This window comes from Manduca sexta, chromosome 16 (genome assembly GCF_014839805.1).
Source record: "Manduca sexta isolate Smith_Timp_Sample1 chromosome 16, JHU_Msex_v1.0, whole genome shotgun sequence".
Taxonomy (NCBI): domain Eukaryota; kingdom Metazoa; phylum Arthropoda; class Insecta; order Lepidoptera; family Sphingidae; genus Manduca; species Manduca sexta.
The window spans coordinates 7,506,404-7,533,104 of record NC_051130.1 but is presented as its reverse complement, the minus strand read 5'-3'; the positions used below and the strand labels follow the sequence as shown (position 1 = coordinate 7,533,104).

General features: G+C 34.4%; 1 protein-coding gene across 1 annotated transcript; it reads right to left on the bottom strand.

Moving 5' to 3' along the window:
* On the bottom strand, nt 1-26,701 carry LOC115447758 (tyrosine-protein kinase hopscotch). The gene is made up of 22 exons (XM_030174970.2): nt 26,138-26,701; nt 25,845-25,996; nt 18,758-18,916; nt 15,115-15,292; nt 14,640-14,794; nt 14,281-14,373; nt 14,084-14,203; nt 12,467-12,615; nt 11,884-12,018; nt 11,201-11,328; nt 10,710-10,846; nt 10,160-10,357; nt 9,181-9,331; nt 8,160-8,298; nt 7,592-7,666; nt 7,198-7,310; nt 6,752-6,982; nt 6,204-6,356; nt 5,898-6,071; nt 5,522-5,694; nt 4,915-5,064; nt 1-4,571 (listed from the first exon to the last, which is right to left on the bottom strand). The coding sequence occupies exons 1-22, from the start codon at nt 26,378-26,380 to the stop codon at nt 4,433-4,435; spliced, it is 3,345 nt and encodes a 1,114-aa protein (XP_030030830.1). The 5' UTR covers nt 26,381-26,701; the 3' UTR covers nt 1-4,432.

The window sequence follows — 26,701 nt, the reverse complement described above, 5'->3', positions numbered from 1 at the left end:
TCACGTACCAATAATAATTTATTTCAAATTTCATGGCAAATAACATCGACGTGGCGTTATTTCGAACAATGCAAAACATAACGCCTTACAGCCTAAGTAAAATATATACCAATCATATGAAGTTCGTTGTACGTTCGTAGTCTTACCTTTCTATAAAATATTCCATAAACGTGTACTTCGGCTCGCGCGGAAGTGCTAGTCACCTCCTAACATTTATAGCGTTTTGGGGTGAGGGGGGACATAGACCAATGACAAAAGGTTCAAAACTGGCACAAATACAGATGACTAGCAATTCCGTGCGAACTCCAACAATATATACGTACACAGGATGAAAATATTCTCGTGAATATTTATCACAATAACTGCCTGTAAATCTTATTAAATCGAATCAACACGGCCTTACGGGCCATCAGTCAATAAGACAATTACACACACACCCAAACGGCCTGCTTGCGCACAAATAAATCAACAACACAAAATAATAATTGTAGAGTAAAATTTCATTGCATCATAATTTACATTGCTCGAACATCAGACCAGTCTTAAAATATTGAAAATCCACTTACATCACAATGTAACTTATATTTACAGCAACATTACAAGCAAACGACCTGGTTTTCGATTTGGAGCAAGTGTTACGAGAATAATAAATATAAGATTTAGAAGTTAATCTACTTTCGTTTCATTCATGTCTGAATTGAAAATTGATCTCCGATTAATTAACTAAGAACATACAATATCGCAACATTTTGTGGCACTAAACCCCCGAACCACGATCTCAATCTATGCCTGTTTCACAATATATTTTTTATAACAAATTTCAAACAGTTTAATCGTTGCGTGGTAAAAGTCATCACAATAACACGAATTTAGCCAAACCAAATCAGTTGATTCACACACACAAGATTTGAGGGCACATACAATAAAATGCACCACAAACAATTACTAATTAAAAATCGACTAGCTAAGGAGTCGAGGTATTTTTTTCCAACTTATTAGCGAATAATTATGAAGAACATCAAATTGTGCAATATTTAAACGAACATCTAAATGTGATTTATTAAAGTAGGTATTTATATTATAACATTCAAAATGAATATCTTTTTTTATCAAATATATATTCCCATTTCTGGAAGAGTTGTAATATCCAGTGGTTTTTCAATAGTTAAAAGTAAAAAGAAACTAAATTGCACCTGTCATATCAATGTAACTACGCTTTATGAAAAATAAAATCGGAATTTAATTTATATTTAATAAATTGTGTAAAGTAAACCCTGGAACTATTAGACGTTCTACGGAGATATAACGAGGATGTATATTTTTTATATGAAATAAGCGTGAAAAATCAAAAGGCTTTTATGTTTAGGCATTCAAGCGTAGCCCGTTAACAAAATATAAATTTCTCAATAACTTCAGCTACGCCGAAATGGACAAAATCTAAACAAGCATAACCACTTAGGGGTCCAGACCCCCAACTACGTGCCTCGACTACGCCCCCGTCTACATCACAACGGTCTGTCCAAAACCCACAAAGCCAATACAATCGGTAAGTGATAAATGTATTGTATATTTTCAAACAATCGTGTAATCCGTGATGTTCTCATTAACATGGACACACTACACTAAAATATTAAATTCGTTGCTGCGTCATGTAGTTCCACCAACTCTATATTTATTGTCGTCGTTTGCTATATGCTTTTGTTTATTTAATTATATTATCTGTTATTTGTTCTCTAATGTCCTCATAGGACGCAATTTGCGCATACATTGATTTACAAGCAATTTAATGAGCAGTGCTATTACTTCACAAAACAATGCAAATGATCACATTGAAAGGTCTTGCGTTTCAAATTATAGGTATATACAAAATAATTTAAAACCTACTGAAATAAAAAAAATACCGAGTGGGTAAATTACAAAAGATTAAATATATTTTCATAAAGATAACAATAAAATGAAAATTGATTCGTTGGATTTATAAAGTTTCTAGAATGGTAAATAATAAAAAAAGTAAAGATGTTATTATAATAATCTTTAAACGTATACACTTCGTCAAGATTTAATAGTTGACCCCAATTACAGCCTAACCAGGAGAATAAACAACCTGCAATGTGGACGCCACTTTTGCAATTTCGTTCTAAAATTAATGTCGTCAGTACAAGAAACTAGTTCCATATACAACCACAGGTTTTTTATTTTCCTGGTCAAGCTATAAATAGCAAAGACCTAATGAAATCATTTACATCGCAAAAACTCATGTGTGTAATCACAAATCGCCACGATGTTCGCCAATGCACTATCAACCTTAACAGACAAGATATATAAGGCCCATACTTCCCTAGCACCGCTACATCTCGATAACTCAGTCTCTGTGATCACAATGCCATAACTTACCTCCTATATTAATTGAGATGTTGCCAATCATAAACATTAATTTTCTTTTAAAACAATTTTATAAAATATTTTCAGAATATCATCTAAATAAACAATTAACTATAGAATTACATTGATTCATTATACCATTTCATTAGCTTTAAAACATATAATATATCTAAATTATTTGTCACAACAGTAAATTGCAAAAAAAACTTATAAACTAAGAAAATTAATAAAATTCTTATAATATACATATTGTTCGGATATTACAATAACATTTAATATCATCTTTGGTTTTGTAGCCAAACAATGCGAGTAACCATTCCGAGGGCACACTAACTGTAATAAACAACATCGATTTTGTAATATGTTAATCTCGATTTAACTAACAGGTCAACATAATATCTTATTTCAATTCACAATGCGTTAACTGATTATTCTGTTCGACTTGAAACATAAAGAAGTTAATTGAAAATATTTACTTTAGTAAAAACAATTGACTGTGCTAATCGACATAAAATTGTGTCTGTTAAAAGCCTATACTCCACTGGCGTTTCGAGCGTGCGTATGCGCACATTCGACAAATACGCACGCTGACGAAACTTCAATGTAAAATCAGCCTAAAACTCACTTAAATATCACCATCTGTAACTAACATTACAAGCTTAATAAACACTGTAGCTATCGTGTATCAAATTAACGATGAAGTTACGCAGATATGTATATTGTATATTACTTTCGTGACATGTCTAGTGTCTACGACGACTAAACAGTAATTACATCATATGCTATATGTAATTCAAAGGGCATAGTACTATTGTCCCAGAATGGTTGGACTAGCATAATGTATACACACTCACAAAATATAAAATACATTTAATCTAAAAAATGACTTTAAATTAGTCACATCTAAAACATACTCGGCAAGTATTTTATCGTCATTATAATAAGCATAGCGTAAAATGTAAAAATAACAATAATAATGCGCATGCGCAGTCCACACCATTGCACGAATGAATAAACGTAATCAGATTCCACAGGATTCAGATGCATGATTATTGAAAATACACTATAATAAAATATATTTACAAAACAAAACTAACGGTAGACAACTAAGGCAAATGCTTCGAGGAACCACAAATACAATTACATATCGTGTACATACAATTCTATATAATCATTTGTGCATTATAAATGTCATTTGATAAAAGGTCTTTACTAAATATACAGAAAAATTCTTAACATGATAAAGATTCGGATTGTACGGTAATGAATTTGATTGCGACATAATTTTAATATATAGATATACGAATATATTACCATAAATCAATTTGTAGCGTGTATTTAATAACACATTTTTTAATCACAAAGTCTCTATTAAAGAGACAGTCTGCTTCGTTAGAGATGCTAAACATCACATATTTTGCGCAATTTATTGCGTTTCCAGTAAAATTTGCAAAATGCGTTTACAATTTGCAATAAACGAGACTCGATAAATCCAAACTTCAACTTCGATCCTCATTGCAAAAACTATAGTCATAAATTCCCAGTTACAATTTATTTACATAATACACATTGAAAACAAATATAGCATTATCCATTTACAATATATTTGCGACGATTACTACGCCTTGCAGAACCGCATTAATAACTATAATTATTATTAAAATAAATTGCAATTCATAACAATATTGATATACAAAATTTGACGGCATAAAGAAAAATCTGTTTTTGTTTTACAATGCCACATTTGTTTTCAATTTGCGAATTATATAAAACCATCTATAAAACAGACAAACATCCACTAACAAAGCTACACAACATTTAAAATCTGTGTTCGAATGTTACAAAAAATCGATAACACTTAAGTTTTATTATACTTTATAATTTAGTATCCATATTTGTAGACACTATTTTTTATATCAACAACGGCCCAGGCAACATTTCGAATTGAATTAAACCTTTTTTGACAAGGCAATGTTTACACAAGTTGTTATAAATACCTGTTTGTCGCTCAAATATTTGATTTTACACCAATGCGTGAAGCGAAATCTAATTATTTATACTCTGCCATGAACCTCTTGCATGTGTGGATGAGGTCTATGAACTTGGGCCGCAGGTTCGGGTCTAGATGCCAACAGTCTTTCATCAAGTGCCTGAATATCTCTGATGGACAGCCGTCTGGTATTTGGAAACTGTAACAAATAAAAACATGTTGTAACAATGTTGCAACATAATAGTTGCCTTCACAAAATAGGCTCACGCTTTTAGATGTGACGTGATAGGCAAAGGCGTAATCCGTGCGACCACATGTCGCCCAGCTTATATTGTTAATTATCTGTCTCATGACGTGATACTGGGCAATATAATCCAGTTTCGGGCACAATTTGTAATCTGTCAACACTATCTTTGTTAATCGACTTTAAAAACATGAGGTTATCAATTCGACGTTTTTTTTTTTTTTTTGTAGTTTCTAAGCTAATCTTCACAAGTAAGGTTAAGTACACTATGAGATCAATTCTATAAAGCATTTCTCACCAGGAGGCGCGTTCCCTGGGCCTCTCGACGTCGAATTTGGGCACCTCCTGTCTGGCGCGCGTGAATATCTCCCACGCCGTCACACCGTACGACCACACATCGCTCTTCGTAGAGAAATGCCACGGCTCCACAGCCGACTCCGGCGCATACCTGTACATCAAATAAAAAGGAAATTCTATATTCAAAGCGTATGATTAACAACTGAAGAAGCTGATAGCTTTCTTTACTATAAAGACGAGTCCGCATAAAGGGTAGTGTCGACGAGAGTAGAATATAAATGCATTTATAGATCATTTCATCCACAAAGCGACGCCCCATTACTGCCTAATAGATCACAGTGTGTAAGAACAACGTAAGTGCACTCACATTGCGTTCGATAGCGTCGATGAAAGTGCTGGTATCAGTCCCCGTACGTCGCGCCAGCCTCGCTAAAAAGATGGCAGGGCGCGCTTTTGTGGATACAACGAACTATATTTTTATTCACAGTGACCTAGTCATTCTGTGGCGCATTTTCAATGGACGCAGTTGTATAGTTAATTTATAGCAAGCAAATTAATAATAAAGTTAGTGGACATTAGCATTACACTGTAACATTTTTATAACTTACCAGTTAATAGGCAGCAACCTCTCTGTCTTCAGTCTGTAAGCGCTCTCCTCTTTGGGTATGATCCTGGCAAGTCCAAAGTCCGATATCTTCACGTGATATTTGTTGACTACGAGAATGTTCCTCGTCGCGAGGTCTCGATGTACCATGTTTTTGGCTGACACGTGATCCATGCCCTGAGAATGTGCATATTTACTACATTAAAAATGATTAAAAAATTATTTATTTATATATTGCAATTTCCCTGATAAACATTAAAAATTATTTTATTTATTATTGCCTCATATGAAAAGAACAATTTAGCATTTGATATTTTTATATCAAATAACTTGTTTATAATGGAAATGTAAAACCAAATATAAAATTCGGATAAACAAACCGTCGCTATGTCCTTGCAGTATTTAAGCAAGTGTGAGATCCGCAGCTTGTCCCCTTGGAACTTGAGATAGTAGTTAAGTGAGCCCTCTTCCAAGTACTCCATGACAATGAGTACGTCTGACCCGTGGTCCCACGAATAACCAAGTATCTCCACTATGTTTATATGCTGTAGAGACTGTAATAGACAAAATAATATTACTTAACTAATCTGTACCATTTATAACAAAAAATAGGGTATAATTTTCAGTGTATCTATATTTACTTTGAAAATTTTTAATCTGAAACCTAAGTAGCTTTAAATATTTACCTTCATAATTTCTAATTCATTTTTAAAGTCTTCGTACAATGTGCCATTTCTCTCAGCAGCTTGTCGAGTTAGTTTTTTCACAGCCACTTCTTTCCTTTGAGATTCTTGATTATCACGCTCCATCCAACCTTTGAACACGTGACCGTAATTACCCTGTAATAAAGCATTCATATTTTAGAAACTGATTAAATTAAAAAACATGTAAAGGCAATATAAAAATAATAATTATTGTTTGAATTCCAGTTTTAATCACTAACTGCCAATTGTTTTATTGACAGTAGCAGTCAACGTTATTATTACATTTGTCAAAATTATAATGTTCATCTTGTAGCAACTGACAACACATTTAGTTTTTTTTTTTTTTTAATTATTTATTTGCATACTAAGTATACGTTAATTGCTGCTGCTACATAATTTAGCGACTTTTGTTTTCCAAATTTGGCTGTAATTTAATAAAAACACTGCCCGAATATTGAAAAGAAAATACTAATAAGCCACTTTGGCTGTATGACGTATGATCATAGATTCCTTTGCCTACAGCTACTCACGCTTCCGATCTTCTTGGTGATGGTGACGAGGTAGGTCTTGCCCTGCGACACGATGGACTCCATGAGCCGCGGCGCGGTCCAGGCGTCGTCGAGGCCGAGCGCGTCGTCGCCCGCCAGCGCGCCCGCGCCGCCCGCCAGGCTGCTGCTGCGGCCGGACGACATCTCGTTGCGCAACGCGTACGCGAGAGCGTTCATGCTCTCCAACGAGTTCGAGCTTTTGTTGTCCGCGAACTGCAATACAGCAGATAAGGTATTATTCAAAACTGGTATGTACTTAACAAATTACATATAATATAGCGCCGTGTTTTTCTATTTATAAAAACCCAAATCACTATCCGATCTGGTGATCGATCCCGAGGACTCAATACGGCAATTGTAATACTACGCCCCTGAGATAATCTAGTCTAAAAAATATATAAAATACTTAAATCATTTTACATACTCACAGGATTATCGTATTGGTCGGACATGGTGCCGTTCATTGATAGAACGCTGTTGTCAGATATGAGGGATTTGTTGCTCCCCGCATCACTCAGTTCGCTTGGTATGAATCGGTCACCTAAAAATATATAGATTAATGAATTTATCGATATAAGATTTTTAAAGTAGTAAAATATCAATATAATTCTAGTACTCAGGTTTAGTTATTTAGTTAACATCCTTAGACATTTTCAACAGGCATATATCAGTGATTACAAAAAGTAATTAAAAATACCATTTAAATGTCTGTAGCGTCTCCGTATTTCGACCCACAATATTATTAAAAATAATTCATTTTGTACGTTCGCGTGCTGTATCATTTCGCACTTCTATACATAAATGTCCTATGAAATTACTTACTTGAAACTGTGTCCGGGTGATCATAACCAAGCGCTATTTTTGGTTCTTCGTAGTGATGATGTATTGGAACGTATTCTGAAAATTCAATTTACATTTATTTATCATGTAACATAATAAGGCAGAAACTAAAATACTGTAATTTCAAAACTACACGGTGGATTTAAATGAAAAAAAAAAGTTAAAGTTTTTTATAGTATAGACTCGATTATAATAATAAAATTGTAAGCGATTCAATGAATACATGGACATTCTTCATTGTGTTGAATGCTGAGTGATAATGATCTCTTGTTAATCGATTAGACGCACTTACCATCAAACCTAGTGGAGACAATTTGCTGTGTGACCTTATAAAAAAAAAATATGAACTGTTTTTTGAACGCGCTAATCTCAAGAACTACCAAAGAGATTTTGTTTTTTTTTTCTCTATTAGAAAGCTAATGTATCTAATTCTTGAGTGCTATACTTTTATCACAGGAAAATATTTATCCCGGAAAAACTTGTCCACGCGGGTGAAGCCGCGGGAAATGCTAGTAAAGTATACGTGTGTGTGTGTGTGTGTGTGTGTTACCCCTGTGCAGCATGTGGTTCATGTCGCGCATGATCTCCTGCGGGCGCAGCGGGTCGGGCTGCCAGCACTGCGTCACCAGCGCCCACACCTCGCCCGGACAGCGCGCCGGCGACAGCAGCCGCGCGCCCATCTCGTAGCTCTGCACACACAACACTCACTACTCATCCTCGTACACAATCAATCGGCAATCTGCACTTAGACTGATTTTTGGAGACGGCAAAAACCACATAATATTTTATTATTGTCTGGATATTACCAAGCTGAAGAAATACGTAAACATTATCTACAACACAACCCAAATGTCAAGTCATTATTGCTACACCGTGAAAAACGCATTTCTTTAACATCTCCAAAGACCAGTGCAAATCACGGATGCAGCCTTTAATTCTATACTCTTCAAATTATAGCAGTCTATACAGATAATGAACTAACACATAACCTGTCAACAAATCAAGGTAAGGAGAGAGCTAACTTAAAAGTCTGACCAGAGACAAGCACTTGGACAGACGATCGACCGATTTTTACAATCTTTTGGATTGCCAAGTTACTATAAACGACAATAGGGTACCGGACTCATTTTTGTTCTTTACTATTATCAAATATTTACGTTATATAAATTATAACAGAAAAGAAATTATTAAAATCCGGTAAAAAATCAATAAATTATAAGTCTTTGAATGTCGATAGAAGGAGTAATTAACAAGAAACAGAAAAGAGACGAAATACCCACATTTGACGTCATCGGGAATTACGACGCGTGCAAAAGAAAGAGATGAAGCGATATACCCACAACGCGCCACTTCTGCACGTTACAATATTTGAAATATGAATTACTAGCTCATTTTTTAACCAATTTTTATGCAATTTTCGCATGAGTGCTTCTTTTTCGTGTTATTAACCATTACATATAGAATAATGAACAAAATAGAACATAAACAACAACAAAATAGGCCGGTTCCCTATTAAATCGTATTTAACTATCGTAAAATCTAATTAAACGTATCAGACCGCATGAACTTACTCTGGCCGTAAGGACCGGGTTAGTTTCCGTCGGCGATTGTCCATAAGAGAAGACTTCCCAGAGCGTGGTCGCGAACGCCCAGATGTCACCAATCACAGACCGTTTCGCCAGGTTCATGTCCGAGAAAAATTCTACAGGCATCCAGTGCACGCTGTAACAAGAAATTCACTATTAAACAATTATTTACAGCATATAGTTGTGTTTAAGAACATCAACGGTTTTTACACTTATTAACTTTGTGTACTTTTAAGAAAGGAACTAAAATTATATTAGAAACATGAAGCATTAACCCTGTGCATGTATCGCCTGTCATTAGCCCGGGTAATAAGACAAAAATAGTAATATTCAATTTCCAATCAGGCAAGCGCATGTTTACAAAAAAAAATGATTCAATATTTTCCACAGGACAAAATGACTGGGACAAAAGTAGCCTACATATTAATCCATAGAATAGGGACACGGCCAATGAGATTTTACAAATAGACGCGTCATACCCTAACAAAATTGCACATAAAAACAGCGGAGTATTTACTATAGTCATAGCCCTAGCGGCTCGCATCGATACGGCCCGAGCGAGCCCGAGTGGTTCCGAATGGGCCCGAGCGTCGGCCGCCCCGTCGCCATGACAGTCGAATGAAATGCATTTATTAGTTTAAAAAATAAGTTAAATAGTGTATACTTATTACTAACGTATGAAATGAAACGTTTTTTCATTCACAGTTGGAGCATAATTTGTACATCGTCTAAAAACACAGGAAGGCATTTTATTTATAAAAATACAAGAAGTTAGTAAGCCGACTAGCCGCGACAGTGGTTGGAGGTTGACGAAGTGAATGTCGGGCAGTTACCTTACTTTCGTCTTGCCAGTATTGAGCTCGGACAACGTATCTATGTAATAAAAACATCTTAGGATACGGCCTATTTTGACAATGTTTCACATGATATTACGATTGGGATTGAGTAAGTAATGTGTACTGACTCGGTGTGCGTGTAGTGGCGCAGCGTGGGCCCGGAGAGCTTGACCTGTATGCGCTCGCCGTCCACGGCGGCCAGCAGCAGGCGGCGGCAGCGGATGTAGCCGTGCACCACGCCCGCCTCCGACAGGTCCCACAGCGCGCGCGCCAGCCCCGCCGCCACCTTCTTCAGCTGCAGCGGCTTCACGCGCGACCCGTGCTCTCTGCAACAATATTATAAACTAGCTAAAAACGTGCGGCTTATATTTATTGGCCTGACTAGATGTTCACTCGATGCCCGAACAAGACGAAATGGAATTAATTTTCGAATTTCATCACGGTTCTTTATGTTTTAATTTACGCCAGATGTTTTGAAGACTGCAGCTCCATGGTCACGGGATGAACTGAGTTGTTAGGTCGTAAATGTAGGTAGATATTGTATCTTTAACTTTTCGGACGACCAACACCTCGGTCCGCAGTCTTCAAAACGTTGAGAGAAGATTAAAATATAAAAAAGTGCAATAAAATCCGAACACTAGTTTCATTTCTATATTAAATAAATACAGATTTATTCACCTCAGATATTCATCGAAAGGTCCGTACGGCAGATATTCTAACACCATGGCCGTGGGCGAGCTGAGCGTCACGCCGTACAACCGAACTATTGAACTGGACTGTATACATGCCCACTTGCTTGCCAAGTCGACGAAGTCCTACAAAGAGGAAAAAAATATTATTATCGTGCACACTTGTAGGGTAAGAATTTATACAAACGTATATGGAAGCGCATGCGCATCTACACGTCATCGTAGGCAAAACACAGTAATTATTGCATAAAGAAAGATTTATCATTCTTACAAAGTAAAAATATATATCGAATAAACAATTATGTCGAAAACATGTACATATTATATTAAGATACATTTTGAATGCAGCTTGCAACTAACCACGTTGTATGTCATAGACGAAATTGAAAAAATCTCGGAGATTAGATATAAATGCATAAATGAGAATAACATTACGTCGTACAGGGGACGTGATCACAATTTTAATTTTATTAACAATACCTTCAGATAGTCGTTCGCTTTTTCTCTCTGCAAAGTTTTGAACGCAACCAAAAGCTTCTTGGTTTCATCAAGCCTCCACAGAGCTTTGTATGTTGCCGATATATTTTCCGAACCAACTTTCTCAGAACCTTCAGAGAAAGAGACAAGCGCATATAAGTATTGCAAACTACATTATTGTAACACTAAAATGCAGCAACAAAAATTAATAAAATATATTGCTGTCCCATTTCGAAACTAAAGGCCCGTTTCAAATTTTTAAAATAAATGTTATTTCGACAGTCATCATATTAGACAGTTAAGTTAAATAGTAGTCATTTTATTAGCATTTATTTAGAGGCATAGGTTTAAGTGTGACTTTTATGTTTGTACACCTTATACATTCCTCACGGCTAACACTTACTCACCAGTTGTGACGTAGGCTCTAAGGCATATTTTGCCATGCCTCATGTTCAAACATTAACCAACTTTGACGCAATCCTTATAAGCAGGTCGAAGATTTCCCACAATAGTTTAATATAACCTATATCTCAAAAACTTTAAGATTCCACATACGTTAGACCTTGATTACTTCATAATACTTGCTGGCACACGCTAGAAAGGTCTACTTAGGACTGTCACTAAGACTCAACTGATGAGACTTGCTACACGGGTCCAATGAAAAATGCTAGTTGTATACAATTTACCTGTATACAGCAATATATCCTTATTGGGCAGACATCTAGGACTCTTATTATCCTTAAGTATTTCTTGTAACTCCGCCTGATCGATACGGACACCTCTCTTCATCGGTTCCCCGCATAGCAGCAACTGGGATTTGTCTAAAAATATATAAACATATAGTCTTACCTATAGATATTTCGCAAAGCTATGCTTAGTTAAAACACAAATTTACTCGATCAGTTGTAAGTCGAAACCCGCCATGTTGCCTCTTAATAAGGTTTAAAGTAGGAAACCGGTGATGTTTTTGACAGGTATTTAAGCAATTCTTAAACACCTCTTTACGCTTAAACAAATTTATAAGCAAGACTGATAAAATGCAACGACAAAAATTTGTTATAACAAAAAATTCATTGTAAAGTTTCATTTCAAAATTGGAAATTTTTATAATTATAGATAGGGCAAAAGAATTCAACATAAAAATGAAAATCACCAATTAAGATCTTACCTTTACATCATAAATACTTCCAGGAAGAACAACTTAAACTAAATAAATAATAATAATAATAATATCCTATAATATAGTATATAGATATAAGTATTACTAACCATATTCCGATGGAGGTATACACTCGTTTAGAAATATCCTGCCTTCAGGATTCAGGTGACACTCGATCAGTCTTCCGATGCTAGAGTATTCTTCCGAATTAAATATATAACAATGTCCTTTAAACTCTATTCTGTATGTTTCCGTTGTGCTGTAAAAATAAAGTTTTATTAAGGCTTTTACGAACGGCATACCAATAAGGGGCCGTTCAAGTAATACTATATATACTTACGTAAGCACTAAAGGGAGGTATGGTTTGCTTATTTTCGATGACATGTGAGACGAGGGGGGGGGGGTTAGAACTCTAAAAAATCATGTGTTTTCTTTGTGAATTTATCGTTCGCTTTAACGGTGAAGGAAAACATCGTGAGGAAACCTGCACATCTGAGAAGTTCTCTATAGGAATTTCGAAGGTGTGTGAAGTCTACCAATCCGCACTAGGCCATCGTGGTGGACTAAGGCCTAATCCCTCTCAGTAGTAGAGGAGGCCCGTGCTCAGCAGTGGGCAAGTAAGTATATAATACAGGGCTGATATTATTATTATTAATTATTTTTTATAAAATATATATAAAGGAATTTCAACAGACTTTGTAAACATTACGTATGGGGGAAAGGGTGAGAAAGTCCCTTATTTTTCTGACAAGGGGGCGAGTAGATTAAAAAAATACTAAAATTCAGATGACTTAGTACAAATGGAGTCAAAACCGACTTTTTTTCATAATTATGTTCGATTTACGACAATCGATAAATTTTTGAAACAACATAGTAGTAAGTGTTAAATGAAACAAAATTAAGAGTTAATTATAATACAAATCTTAAAAGCAATTGGTTCTCTTGTGTTCACGGCGCTGTAATACGTCCATCCGACGGATAGTTTGCAGAGATTTAAATACTATGTAAATACCTTCACCGACTATTTCGTGCTGTGTTGCCCGCTCTGTTTTATAATCAATCAAATCTTACTTTTCGCTTATTTCTCAAACATAAAAGGAAATTCAATATTTCGTTGAATATAGTTATTATTTATAGTTTATTTTCGAAATTCTTATTGTGTTCCTCAATATATGTATATATTTTTAATTTTCTATTTTTTCGCGTATATTACGTATACCTTAATGTGACGACAGTAATTTTCAAAACTACACCAAAAAATATGCCAAGCTAAGATGTTTTTATAACATAGATACGTTGTCCGAGCTCAATACTGGCAAGACGAAAGTAAGGTAATTGCCCGACTTAACGGCCAATGAGCGTGCGGCACTAACGTTGTTACGTAACTGTCGATGTACTTATATAGATCCTTTTCTAACGAATGTGTGCTGCATCTTTTTATTCCTTCTCGAGCCAATTTGTAATTATATGTAGAGGTACGTGACTATAGCCAATAGTGCGCCGTTTTTATGTGCCATTTTGTTAGTGTATGACGCGTCTATTTGTAAAACGTCATTGATGCCAAGTCATTATTATATAGATTGTTTTTAACACATTTTTATTGACGAATCATATCGTCATGATTATTTCAAAATTAATTTGTTTTGCAACGAAGTAGGTCACCGAAAGTTCCAATAACAAATATCGTCATTGGAAGCCAGTTTCAAACCAGTCATGCAAATATTTACCTATTTTTGGTGCAAACGTCCAAATAATACACGTTGTACTCGTCCTGACATTGCCTCAATATATAACAACCATGTTTTTTTCCACGTTTCTCTTCAAGTTTTCTGTATGAAAATGCCCCGCTGCGAATAACAATAAATATTCTATTAGCCCGCCATCAAAATCGACTCGTACGCATACAATTTGCCTAAACACTTACCCAACTGGACCGTGACATTTTATGCGTTGTAAATCCTTCAATGACGGTGTCTCGTCGTCTTTCGAAAGATTAAACGTCCATTTTACCATTAACCTATAATTATAAATTTAAATATTATTTATTTTTAATGATTTCTTATGTTTACGCGAATGTTAGACATTGAAATTAAACTAATTTTCGGATTCTATCACGGGGAGTGTCCCCCCCCGTGACCATCAAGGCTGCAAAGTCTTCGAAACGTCGAAACGTCGGGAGAAAATAAAAAATACTAAAACCGCGATAGAATCAGAAAATTAGTTTAATTTCAATTATTTGTTTTTTTTTTATAATTATAATTAGTGTATATTATAACTGTATACCTATAATATCCGTCACAAACAGATATAAAAGAAGATATCTGCTCCTCCGTTTTAAACTTGAGAAATATCGGTGTACCCCTTCTGGACAACTCCAAAGAGTTATCGCCATTCCTTGTCAAATAAATTAATTCTTCTATTGTGCACGCATGAAACCACTACAATAAAATGCACGCAATATATATTAATTATAGTCAAATATAAATTCAAATAAATATAACAAGTTCAAATACAAAGGGTACAATACAACTACTGAGCATAAGGAGACATGGAATCTAATTTATACTATACTATAGCTATATTAGAGCCACGGCCAAGCTGTTGCAAACCGGGATGTGAGTCTGACGGGTCTCTTTAAACATCGATTAAAGGACAGATTATACACGCTCGAAAACACCGATGTAGGGACATCAATTCAAAGTTTTCACTATAAAAAAAATATTTAAGACGAGGAAATTGTAACAATAAAAAAAATTACCTCTCTTTTTAAAGTATTGTACAGTCTTATACCAGGTTGATGCGGATGGAAGGGCGTCACCATTACTCTAACGGGTATCACGTCACCACCATTCTGCCAAAAAACATTATCGAATTCTTCCGCCAAATAATTTGGCGCCAAACCGTACAACTGCTGCAGGTATAAATTCTTCACGTAACTGCAATAAGTTTTATACATGTATTAAGGAAAATAACACACTTACCTACTCTGGATAAACCTAGTTTACATGATCAATGAAAATTATTCCAAGAAAAATCATTATCTTAATATACTATAAAGCAACGCATAATAGTAGATATACCTATATATGTATAAAACATTATCTCTTGACCTTATGCCTTCAATCCGAGTATTACATTCAAGCTTAATTTGTAAACCTTTCGCAGTTTCGTTATCTGCTTTTAAAGATTACAAACATAGCACTTTCTTCCCCTTCTGTTATAGGGGGAGACATAATAAACAGACAATTTGCCAGCGATATTAAGTCCTGTGTAATATATGGCGAACATATTTGAAAATGGAAATTTCCTAGTCGTGTAGAAAAAATTAAATTTATTTTTGGGTTATATAATAATATCACTCTGTATTATATATTGTCCCACTGTTGGGCACGGACCTTCTCTACTACGGAGAGGGATTAGGCCTTAGTTCACCACGCTGGCCTAGTGCGGATTGGTAGAGTTCACACACCCTCGAAATTCCTATAGAGAACTTCTCAGGTATGCAGGTTTCTTCATGATGTTTCCCTTCACCGATAATGCAAGCGATAATTCACAAAGAATACACACATAATTTTTAGAAAAATCAGAGGTGTGTGCCTTTTTGAGATTTGAACCTGCGGGCATTCGTTTCGGCAGTCCATTCCACAACCAACTAGGCTATCGCCGCTTTTTGTTAGAATTTGGGTTCAGTTACAAAGTTTCGTTGTTATTTGTTTATATACATTTCTCGGTATAGATCTGGATATTTTATTTTTGAGATGTGCTCTTTTCTAAATTACATATACAATTCCATTTATCGGACACAATTCCAGACTAAAGTTTTATAATAAGCAGAAAAACCGACACAGACAATAATCGTAAAGCACATAAAATATTACAATTATACAAAAAAAGAACAAAAAATAAGTCCAAATGATATATCGTAAGCACACAAAAACCCGTATTTATATTACGTACATACAGAGAATATTAAACAGTGCCTACGGCGGATGTAAAGCATTTGACCCTTGAAGCACCTGGATGTTTGCCGGCAAACATGACAGCTACATGACATTACGCGTGTCACCTTATTATGTAGTATATAAGGTTATATTCCCGTGACACACGTAATTGTCCACAACTCGAAAATTGAATATTACTCTTCCCCCAGCAAAACAGAGCGCTAGCCGTATTTTAGAAGCCGTCTATTCAAAATTTATAAAACATATAAAAATATATAATTATATTTCTGCAATATGTTATGTTATTTGTCTTATTATTATATGTTATCTTTACCTTGTATGTTTATTATTTTTAATAATGCGGATATTGTTTGGTTAATTTTATAATCAAAATGTGAATAAATAATGATGCCGTGCATTTCCTCCTAATACATCTATAGATCATTCTAATTTGCAACCAACACTATCAGATAAACAATTGAATAAGGTTTTTTTTTGATATGGGCGTGACAAAGTGACCCAATTGCACTTAATGGAACCGGAGTGGTGTCCAATAGAACGTCGACTGAGGAGAGATGATTACCCCTCGACAGTCGACACAATTATGCCGGCCTGTTGGAACCGGATACACACAAGCCTATCCCGGACCACGACGTACGTGGTCGACTATGGCGGGTTTTAACACCTTGTGTACGGTGGTCGCTATCTGAGCGGATATAAAATATATCCTACCGCTAGCGAATTATTTAGTGGTTTAATATTGTTAAAAATACATAAATATTGTTTCTTTGGCAAAATGTTTGGTAAATCTGTATATTTCCGTCTGTAATTCGCGCGTCACCAAGCATGGAACGTATTCCTCCAAGCTGTTTGCCGAAGGAGCCCGTAAACAAAAAGTCGTTGGTGAAAAAGTGCCATTAGTTACTCCCCGTTGTAAATTGCAGGTCAGGGCATATTGCTGTTGTCTTATACATACTTTATTACGATTCATTAGACCAATTTTATTTAATGGCGTATTTTTATATAGTGTCATCTCTACGACCAGCGCCATCCACTTAAAATATAACATTTAAAAGTAAAAATATTTCACATAAAAGCAAATTATCGGGATAGAAAGGAGCCTATATGGTAATTCAAGACATAGGATTTGCGTGTACCCAAATTTCATCCAAATTCGTTCAGCGGTTACAGCATAAATTTCTAACAAACATCCAATCGTTTGAATTTATAATATAAATATGTAAGACAAGGCAAACTCACCGGTCTTACTAATACGAGTACGTCAAACGTGTCACCAACAGTATGGCATTATCTATTAATTATACACAAATGAACTGATCTCTCCGATGAATGTGTTGCCTAGTGGCAAAGGTCTCGCAGTAATTGTGATTAAACGTTATGAGAATGCTTAATATTTCTGGCTTACGCTCGTAATTACACAAGCTTAGGAATTATAAGCATCAAAATATTATTTTATATGATATTATATAAACAAAATACTATATAAACCTGTAAGATGTCTGACGGTTTTGACGTTAAACGCTTTGATGTGTATACCTTTAGAATTTACGATATTAGAGTCGCTAAAAGTTAACTAATCATTAAAATAAATGTGAAAAAAAGGTTCTGTAAAGCGAGCTTCTGATTGAATTAAAATAAAAATTGGCGATAAATTCAATAAAAAATAATTACTTTTATTCCTAAATAATGTTAAGATTTATCAAAAAATATAAAATTAACATAATACTGACTTACATTATACATAGCCTTTTACATGCCAATAATTATTTTTAAGATAACAGGTAATAATTTCTCGTCTATACCGAAATAAATTTATTACGTTACCAAGAAAGGTATTCCACAAACTAAATACTAGTCAGTAAAAACAATATATAGAAAAAATAAAATGCCTTGACCATTGTCTACAAAGGGAACTTGCACTCACCTCTAACGAATACCATGAAATAGTACTACATATATACTATACCCTATTTAGTCCGTTCTACAAACTAAATTAAAATTCAAAAGGTCATTATGAAAAGAAAAACAAAAAAAAATAACGACTGCCATTTTATGAATTATTAGGAAAAATTAAATGACATGAAAGGCCTCTATGGCCGTCTGTATAATTATGTAATAACCAATATCGAATACACCGATATCTTTAAGCAAGCAATATAATTCCTCACTGAATAAATACTTTTTAATGAAAAAACACTCACCCCTTCTACCTTAATTCAAAGGCTTATAACTTGTTAATTTTACCGGATTTTAATAATTCTTTTTAAGTTAAAATTAATACGAGGTAAATATTTGATAAGAGAAAAAAACAAAAAATACCCTATTTATTTTAGGCTCCAGGCTGATATTAAGCAAAAAACCCAACATCCCTTTACCCGATCCGGGGATTCAAGTCGAAATCTCAACACGATAATTGTACATATTAATATTAACACTTACTTCACATTGTGTCCAACGGCACACAGTTGTGGAAGGCATGCATGAGCATATTTCTTTGGAACGGGACCGTGTCTTCTCACAATCTCTTTGGGCACATATTTTTTATAATTTCTCACTACATCATTGAGTTGCAGTTTTTCTTCAGCTATTGCACGTGTCCTGAAAAGAAACACCAATTGTAATGGACCTATGAAAGGCTTTTATATAAATTAAAAACAAAAGTCTATTTTTTGTTACAGAAAACTGAAAAGGATCCAAATATAATTTTAATGGCGTAATTGAAGTATTTATTTTAAAACCATTCTATCCTGTTCATCATCTGTTTACAATATTTTATTTCTCAGTATTAAACAAATAAAGATAAATTATGAACCTAAAATTAATCTCGTAAAATCTTCACATTTTATAGCAATAACATTAAATTTTTCCTGAATATATCTGAATGATCGAGTTTCACGTCTTTGAAGGCGAGAAGACTACTCTTGGAACAAATATTGTACAATATTTGTCAAAGCTAGTTTGATTGTATTGGTATTAGGTACTTGTCTCACCAGCACCGACGAGACAGCGATTTGCTATCGACTATTTTCTCGCTCAAGCAACGTAAAATAGATGTAGATTTCGTGTGAATAACCATTTATACATAACTATCTTTTGCCTGCGGGTACGCCAGCTTGAAAATCTCCAGGATAAATGAGTGAGAAATCTCTTTCCAATAGTTTATCGCAGTGACAAGAGCCGTTAAAGATAATAGCCAAGACTCCCAGAGATCATTTTCTACTACAGTGTGAGTAATTGCCCATCACACTCGTGCACTGACTTTTTCCCAGCGAAACTATTGGAACTATACGATCGCTGCTAGATCCTCGTTAACTCGTTTCTAGTAGTTCTCCTCGCTGTTCGTTCGTCGTCGACAGTGGGAGAAGTGCCTCAACAATAACGTAAATTTTAGAACTCTCTCCCGCACTCCTGGTATATGTAATAAGGACTAGCACAAATATATATTTTTTTTTATAAATCTTATCGGACTAATGCGGATGAATGAGTTACTTTTGACAACGCCAGTATATAAGTCAGTACAATGAATATTTCACAACCTTAAATATATTTTACGTAGTACTTATAAAAGCGTCTTTAAGGAATACCTACAAAGCAAATGTAATAAATTTATATCTGAGTGGGTTCAATGATACTGTGAGAAACATTTTTTCTCATATGAATAATTTTACGCATCTATACTAATATACAAAAGCTGAACAGTTTACTTGTTTGAACGCGCTAATCTCAAGAACTACTGGTTCCAATTGAAAAATTCTTTGAGTGAATTTAATACTTACAACACGCTAGACTTTTTATATTGTCACGCAAAATGGATTTTTATTAATATAATGAAATAGTGAATCCGAAAATAATAGGTGGATTTAGTGAATAATAAAACTACTCTATCAATAATAAATTGAATAGAATTTACTTAAAGTTCAGTGTTATGTTAGGTCATGGTCAACGGAATTAATCCTCATTTGCCTACACAATACACTAGTTTCGTTTGCGGTCATGAACCTAGCAAAAGATATGACCTATATCATGCGAAAAATATATCATGAAGTGGCGTATAAAATCCATCCGAATGTCGTTCCAAAGTGCAGGAAAGTTGCTATGAAATATTCATTTATTGTAGCAATAACGAATTACCACAGGTGCACAAAATAAAGTGCAGCCATTTCTACAGCTCATCCAGATAATATGTAAAGTAATCAAATAATGCCAACGCCGTGAATTAAATATATCACTAGAGTTAGCTTGCAACTCCGCCTGCATTAAAGTCAGTTTTCGGGACAAAAATAATTTATCCTTCGGCAATTAGGCATTATGAAGGTTCATAATGCCTAATTGCCGAAGGATAAATTGTCATACCTTGCACTGTTAACCACTTTTAACACCTATAAGTATGTTCTTGTCCCTCTCTAGTGAGGCAGCACAAAAATTTTAAACTAATGCAAAAACAATTCTGTTAGGTCTAACGTCAATCCTCTCTGGAGATCTAATATCGAGTGAAAAATATTAATTAGAACACAATAATCTGTAGTATGGACTCTTGCTCCGATTCTGAAAATGTTGCATTAATGGAAAGCTATATTATTCAGCTTCATACGACGCTACGCCACGTATTAAGCCTCGTAGCGAATACGTGTGGCAAATACCCGAATATCCGCTCGCGCGGGAGCCGCGCCTAATGGGTACCGAATTGCCTCGCGAGGCAATAGGGGACCGGACAAATTTTCAGAAGGTGTTTTAAATTGATCATTGTGGATATAAATAGCCAAGAAAAATAGCATTTTGCACAAATAAAGCTTAAAAAGTACATAAAACCATGCCTAAATGTTAAATAGCTATAATTCCCGCGCAAACGCTACATTATGTCATTTCGTCTCGTGTGACGTCATACGTGGATAAAGCAACTTGACAAGTCTTGTCATTTGAACAGTGATTCAATAATGCCAGATTAGGGTTATTTACCCTAGATTTAGGGTAAAACAGAATCAGCAGGGTATTTTTTTATGGTAATTTTTGGGGTAATTCTACGAGTTAAGGTATTAAAGCTATTGTTTCACGGTATTGTAATAAATATGGAGCTTAGAGAAAGATGTTTCATACAAAAATTGTAGGCCATGAAACAATTATAATTTTTTATTCAATACAATTTTCGTGTACAGCTAGTTGTTCCTAATAAAATGAGATAATTAAATTAATTATTATTGAAGTGGAAGTGTAGAAAGAAGTGGCGTCTGCATAGATAAGGATATAGAAAAAAAGTACCGAATTATTTATGATTGGTTTAAGGGTAAAATTTTAAATTCCAAATAATCCTGGGGTAAAGAGAAATTATGATCTGGCAACACTGCATAGACCGTGGTAATCTCAGGCAATCTCAGGTTACTGTGTAACAACCAGAATTCTATATAAATAAATATTCTATTCCATATCATGTGGCAGCTAAAATATAAATAAATACATCTCATAACCATAACCTCCCTGGGTGTACAAAAGATTTAATTAATTGAAATATTCATCGGTTTATTTTAAACCGAAATACTATTTTTTAATTACTTACATCAAAGTGATCCTCACAGAACTAAATCGGTGAGTCTGCAGACATTCCGTCGTAGGTTCGTCTTGCTAACTGCAACCACTTTATTCGTATATGTGTTTTTCGTGGTACATCAATAAATAATTTGTTTGGTAAAGATATAGAAGTATTATTACATTCAGGTACGACGCACCAACGATATTTTTTGTGGTCCATTATGATTAACGATTAAACAATTTGTAAACGTTAAGCTGGAAGATAGTAACAACGTCCCGTATAAATTAATATTAATTATTAGAGTAGTTCTGTGTCAAAAAACACATTTAAAGCATTAAAATAACCTCAGAAAATAACACAATGCGGTATGACATCCAGATGACGTCTGTTTGTTTACATTTTGCCCACGTGTGACGTCATGCGCCGTGATTGGTGTTTCATTTGCCGTAAAGAATAGACTAAAAATATTATAATTATTGTATTTTATTTATTGATTTAAAAATACAAATCACAACTCTTTTACAAAAACAAATATGAGATACTATTTTTAATATTACAAACTTTACTTTAAACTGAATTTCAGATTTTTTGGTAATACCTGTCCGGTCCCCTATTCAAACATTGCCGCGCTCAACAAACGCCGCGTGACGAGCCACTTTTTGTAGATGCTTAGAAACGCAGCAAATGGGCTGGCTGCCGAGAAGCTCGAGCACATTCGTGTCAATTGTCTCATGTTTTAATTCGGCTTGCAAGGCAGAGTGTCATATTCCAAAGCCCAACCATGGACAACTGAGAATTAAGTTGAGAAGGGTGGCTTGCGCCGCACGCAGCAATCGCACTCAAGATAAAAATTCAGACCTAAAACGACTCGCGCTACAAATACTCGTTTTGCCGCGTATGAAACACGGGGCGCGTAACTGCCGCGAGTAATCGATACGAAGCTTAATGCTAAACTAAATAATATGCGAAGCGGACTCGTAGAAACAAGTTATTTAAGTAATATATTGCAAAACATTGCTGCAATATTTGATTATCATCTAAGCTTTTTTTTTCTATTTCCTACAAATGAGTGATTTTTTGAGCATTCCGATTTGTTAATGATTGTCAGTAAATAAATTAACAGGTTAAACTCACTTCGTCTATAAAATTGGGAACATTTCTAAAGACCAGAAATTTTATAACAAATTTATAGTTTTCCGATTAACAGTATGGCAAAACAAATATCATCATTACCGAGATATCACATGTTAATAGATCTGGTTGATGGTTATTGTTTCCCTGTTACAAACCAATTAAATTTTTTATGGTCCATTGTTGTGCACCAAAGGTGGTGGAAACGTAACACTTAATGATTTATTATTATCCACGGTTGACATATTCTTTTTGACCTATGCATTTGATTAATATTTATAGTTACTGGAAAGCTACAACGTACGGCGGTCGCTAGCGAATTCTATCGTGCTAATTGAATGAGTGCCGCGCTAACGTAACAAATTGAGATTAAAACTAAATGTTAGTGAACACATCTCTATGCGTAATACAAAATACAAACTAACAGTAGTTTTTGGGTAACGAATCAAATCGCTATGTACGCAACGTGTTTATTGCTTTCTTATCATTCAACTTAGTAGCTTGCGTATTTTACGTACAAAATAATAGTTATAATTTTAGGTATAACAAAAATATCCTGGGCGATAAAAGGTAGCTCGCGAGTATACGGGAATAACTAAATTTAATTACGCACCGCACTTATCGAGGTCACAATTTAATTAATACACATACATTTATCGTTATACAGCAGCTGTGAAAATATTTGGAATTTCGAGAAACTTATAGTTCGTATGCTAGCTTTTTTATAAAGAATTCATAGAAAATGCATTAAGTGTAGCAAATATAAAGTGTTTTACAGTAACTACGACCGGCGCGCGGTAAATTTAGAAATAAAATATAATGAACCAATTATGATATTTCACTTATAAAGTTAGTAACCCATAGTATTTTTTTTTTCCAAATGATTTCATAATACAATTATAATTTATGTCTGATTACAAACGTAAATTTTACTAGTGATTCACGACTGAGGGGGGGCGAGTCAAGTACGGCTACTATCAAGTAGCGGAACAATAAGAGGGTGAGCTATGTGTACATATGTATATTGCGTATATGTATATTATGTCTGTATATGGGCCACAATATGTACATTGTGGCCCATAAATGCACTAAACACGAAAATTTTGTTCTAATATCGCGACAGTCAGTTACCCAGAACCGATGCTAAATGAAACACAAAAGGAATAGGACATAGTACAATTGTATGGCCATCGACACTGAAAGCCCACAATGTCGCGCAATGTGAATTGGTACACCGCCATATTACACCCAGGGGCCGTAAGTCGTAACCAAGACGGCGTTCTGTAATCATTAACGCTAATAGAAAACAAAAACTGTATGACATATCCTAGCGATAAGTCTGTCACTAGAATATGTAATTTCCATACTTTTTTTTCCATTATTGTATACAACTGTTGAAAGGCATCTTGACTATGTCTTCAGCACCACCATATCATATTGACACAACTAGAAGTTTATGTGAGAACCAGGTTTGATAGATTTGAGGAGGTTAGATTAAGCACTAAAGTCTAGAAAGGACTTGTCATGCCTTTGGCTGATGATGGTTAATTACATAAAACAAAATATATAATTATGTCAATAAAAGTCAGTTTTACACTTTATAAAATATTTGGAATGAGCTGTGACAGCTATCATTTAAAACATGCCCATAAAAACTCTTATTTGTGCACAATACAATGTGAGCGATAAAATAGCATACTTTATTGGTGCAACTACAGTTATAATAACATTCCTCACCACTAATTATAAGTTATAGATTTAACAATTAAAATAAATTGCATAGGAATTATTACTTTCAATATAAATTTATATGTACAGCCTTAAAACAATAAGATCATAGTACATAATATGACTTCTAGTGATGGGCGCCCGGAGCGGGGTGCAAGGGTGTGCACATGCACCCTCCTATCCGGTACAAATCACAATAAAAATAACTGAATGGAAATGGCAACAATCAACCACAGAGGTTTTATTATAGTTTAGCATATGCAAATACCTGTGCGATTTTTATTTGATAAAATATATACAAATGATGTAGTACCTACTTATGCAGATGCACCTCCCTAAAAATTATCTTAGCAGCACCTATGCTTCTAGTTAATATCATTACAACATTATTACTTAGGTACTATTAATTATCAACACAAACATGTATTTAATGCATAAAATTGTAAAAATAATTCTAATCCTCTATTTTTAATATCCCCCCAATCCAAATTTGGTAGTTTGATAGCTCACAGTGCAGAATAAAATATAGTCAATTTTATTTACTTTCTTGTTCAATCTTTAGTCCCCTGTAAAAGTACCTTCTACACAAGCATTCAAAGCGTCTCTATTATAAAAATAGTTAGAGCACATTTTTTTTATTACGTTTTCACCCTCATATCTTACAAAATACTACAAAAGTATAAATATGTTGATGTACTGAATGATATTATTTTAACAGTCTCAAACAAATACATCTCCATATAATTTTATTCTCTTTAAAACTATTAATATTATAAAAGATGTTTCACATGGATATTTCTGTATTCATAATAAACATGATTATTTATAATTCAAAAAAAGTAATACTGAAACCGTATTATTATAATTTCTATTTATACTGATTATATATTCTAAACTAATTATGTTAACATTATGTAATCCAAACCCATACCTCATAATCTTGCATGAAAGATTTTTCTTAAAATTCTTATCTTTATGTATAGATCTAATTCTTAGTAATATAATGTTTTTAAAGTATAATAACCACATCATTTCCACTACACCAAATCAAATTAACCTTTTTCTAATGCAATCAACTTATATGAGTTAAGTCAACCATGCTATTTAAACTGTACAATATGAAATAACAAATTCAATACTTACATATCAGTGATTCCAAGGCCTAAAAGTTCATGTTTGTGTTCAGAATATTTGATTTCAGGTATCTTATTTTCATTAACATCATTTCTGGCTTGTTGGAAATAGTAATCATATGTTGTCTCATCTAAAGTTATAAGCAATCCCAACCGAGGTACCTGTGAATGTTCTTAAATGTATATTACGAACCAAAACAAGCTCACTAATATCTGTTTTTCATCAATATTGTAAAAAAAAATAATGTAAAATTGACAAGCTTGTGGCTCAGCAAGTGTTCGTCAAAATAAACATAAACAAACCTTGAAGCGGATCCTTAATTCGTAATCCCGAGAGCTGGAGAGGACTTTAAAATTATCTTTAAGGAAGTAATCAGTACCTCTAACTCGTAACGCAAACAATGTCCGCGTAAGGGGAGGTATGTTATATTTCTTACATAAAATTATACATAATTCTTCAGCCGTGAATGTACTTGAACATCTTATTATATTAGGTGTACGGTCGATCACTACCGACACTTTAACTGCCTCTTCGACTGTTGCCATCGTGAACTTGAACCATAAAAAACAAGAGGACGCCAACAGAGATAAGGACTCAAGCCCACTTTGATAAATGCAAAGATAGAACAACACTGATTTTAAACATTTTATTCATCTTCGATCACTACTTCACTTTGTTCAATATATACTTCACATCGCACATATTAAACAAATATGTTTATTTTTATCATTGAATCAAATTCTACGTGCGTCGTAGTATTTTTCGGAATATTTTTGGTCGCTATGATTATTTTCACGTTATGCCTCGCGGACCAATGACACGTCTTGTCACTTCACAATCGGATAAAACGGGCCACAGTATGGAAG

Bases quoted from the DNA above. Each gene is read 5' to 3' on its own strand.
- LOC115447758 (XM_030174970.2), bottom strand. From the start codon at position 26,380: ATGGCAACAGTCGAAGAGGCAGTTAAAGTGTCGGTAGTGATCGACCGT. The intron at 15,293-18,757 runs GTAAGTGTTAAT...AACTTATTGCAG, and splicing joins GCCGTTGGACACAATGTGAA to TTACGTGAAGAATTTATACC. The intron at 9,332-10,159 runs GTCAGTACACAT...TTCTTGTTACAG, and splicing joins CGCCACTACACGCACACCGA to CGTGCACTGGATGCCTGTAG.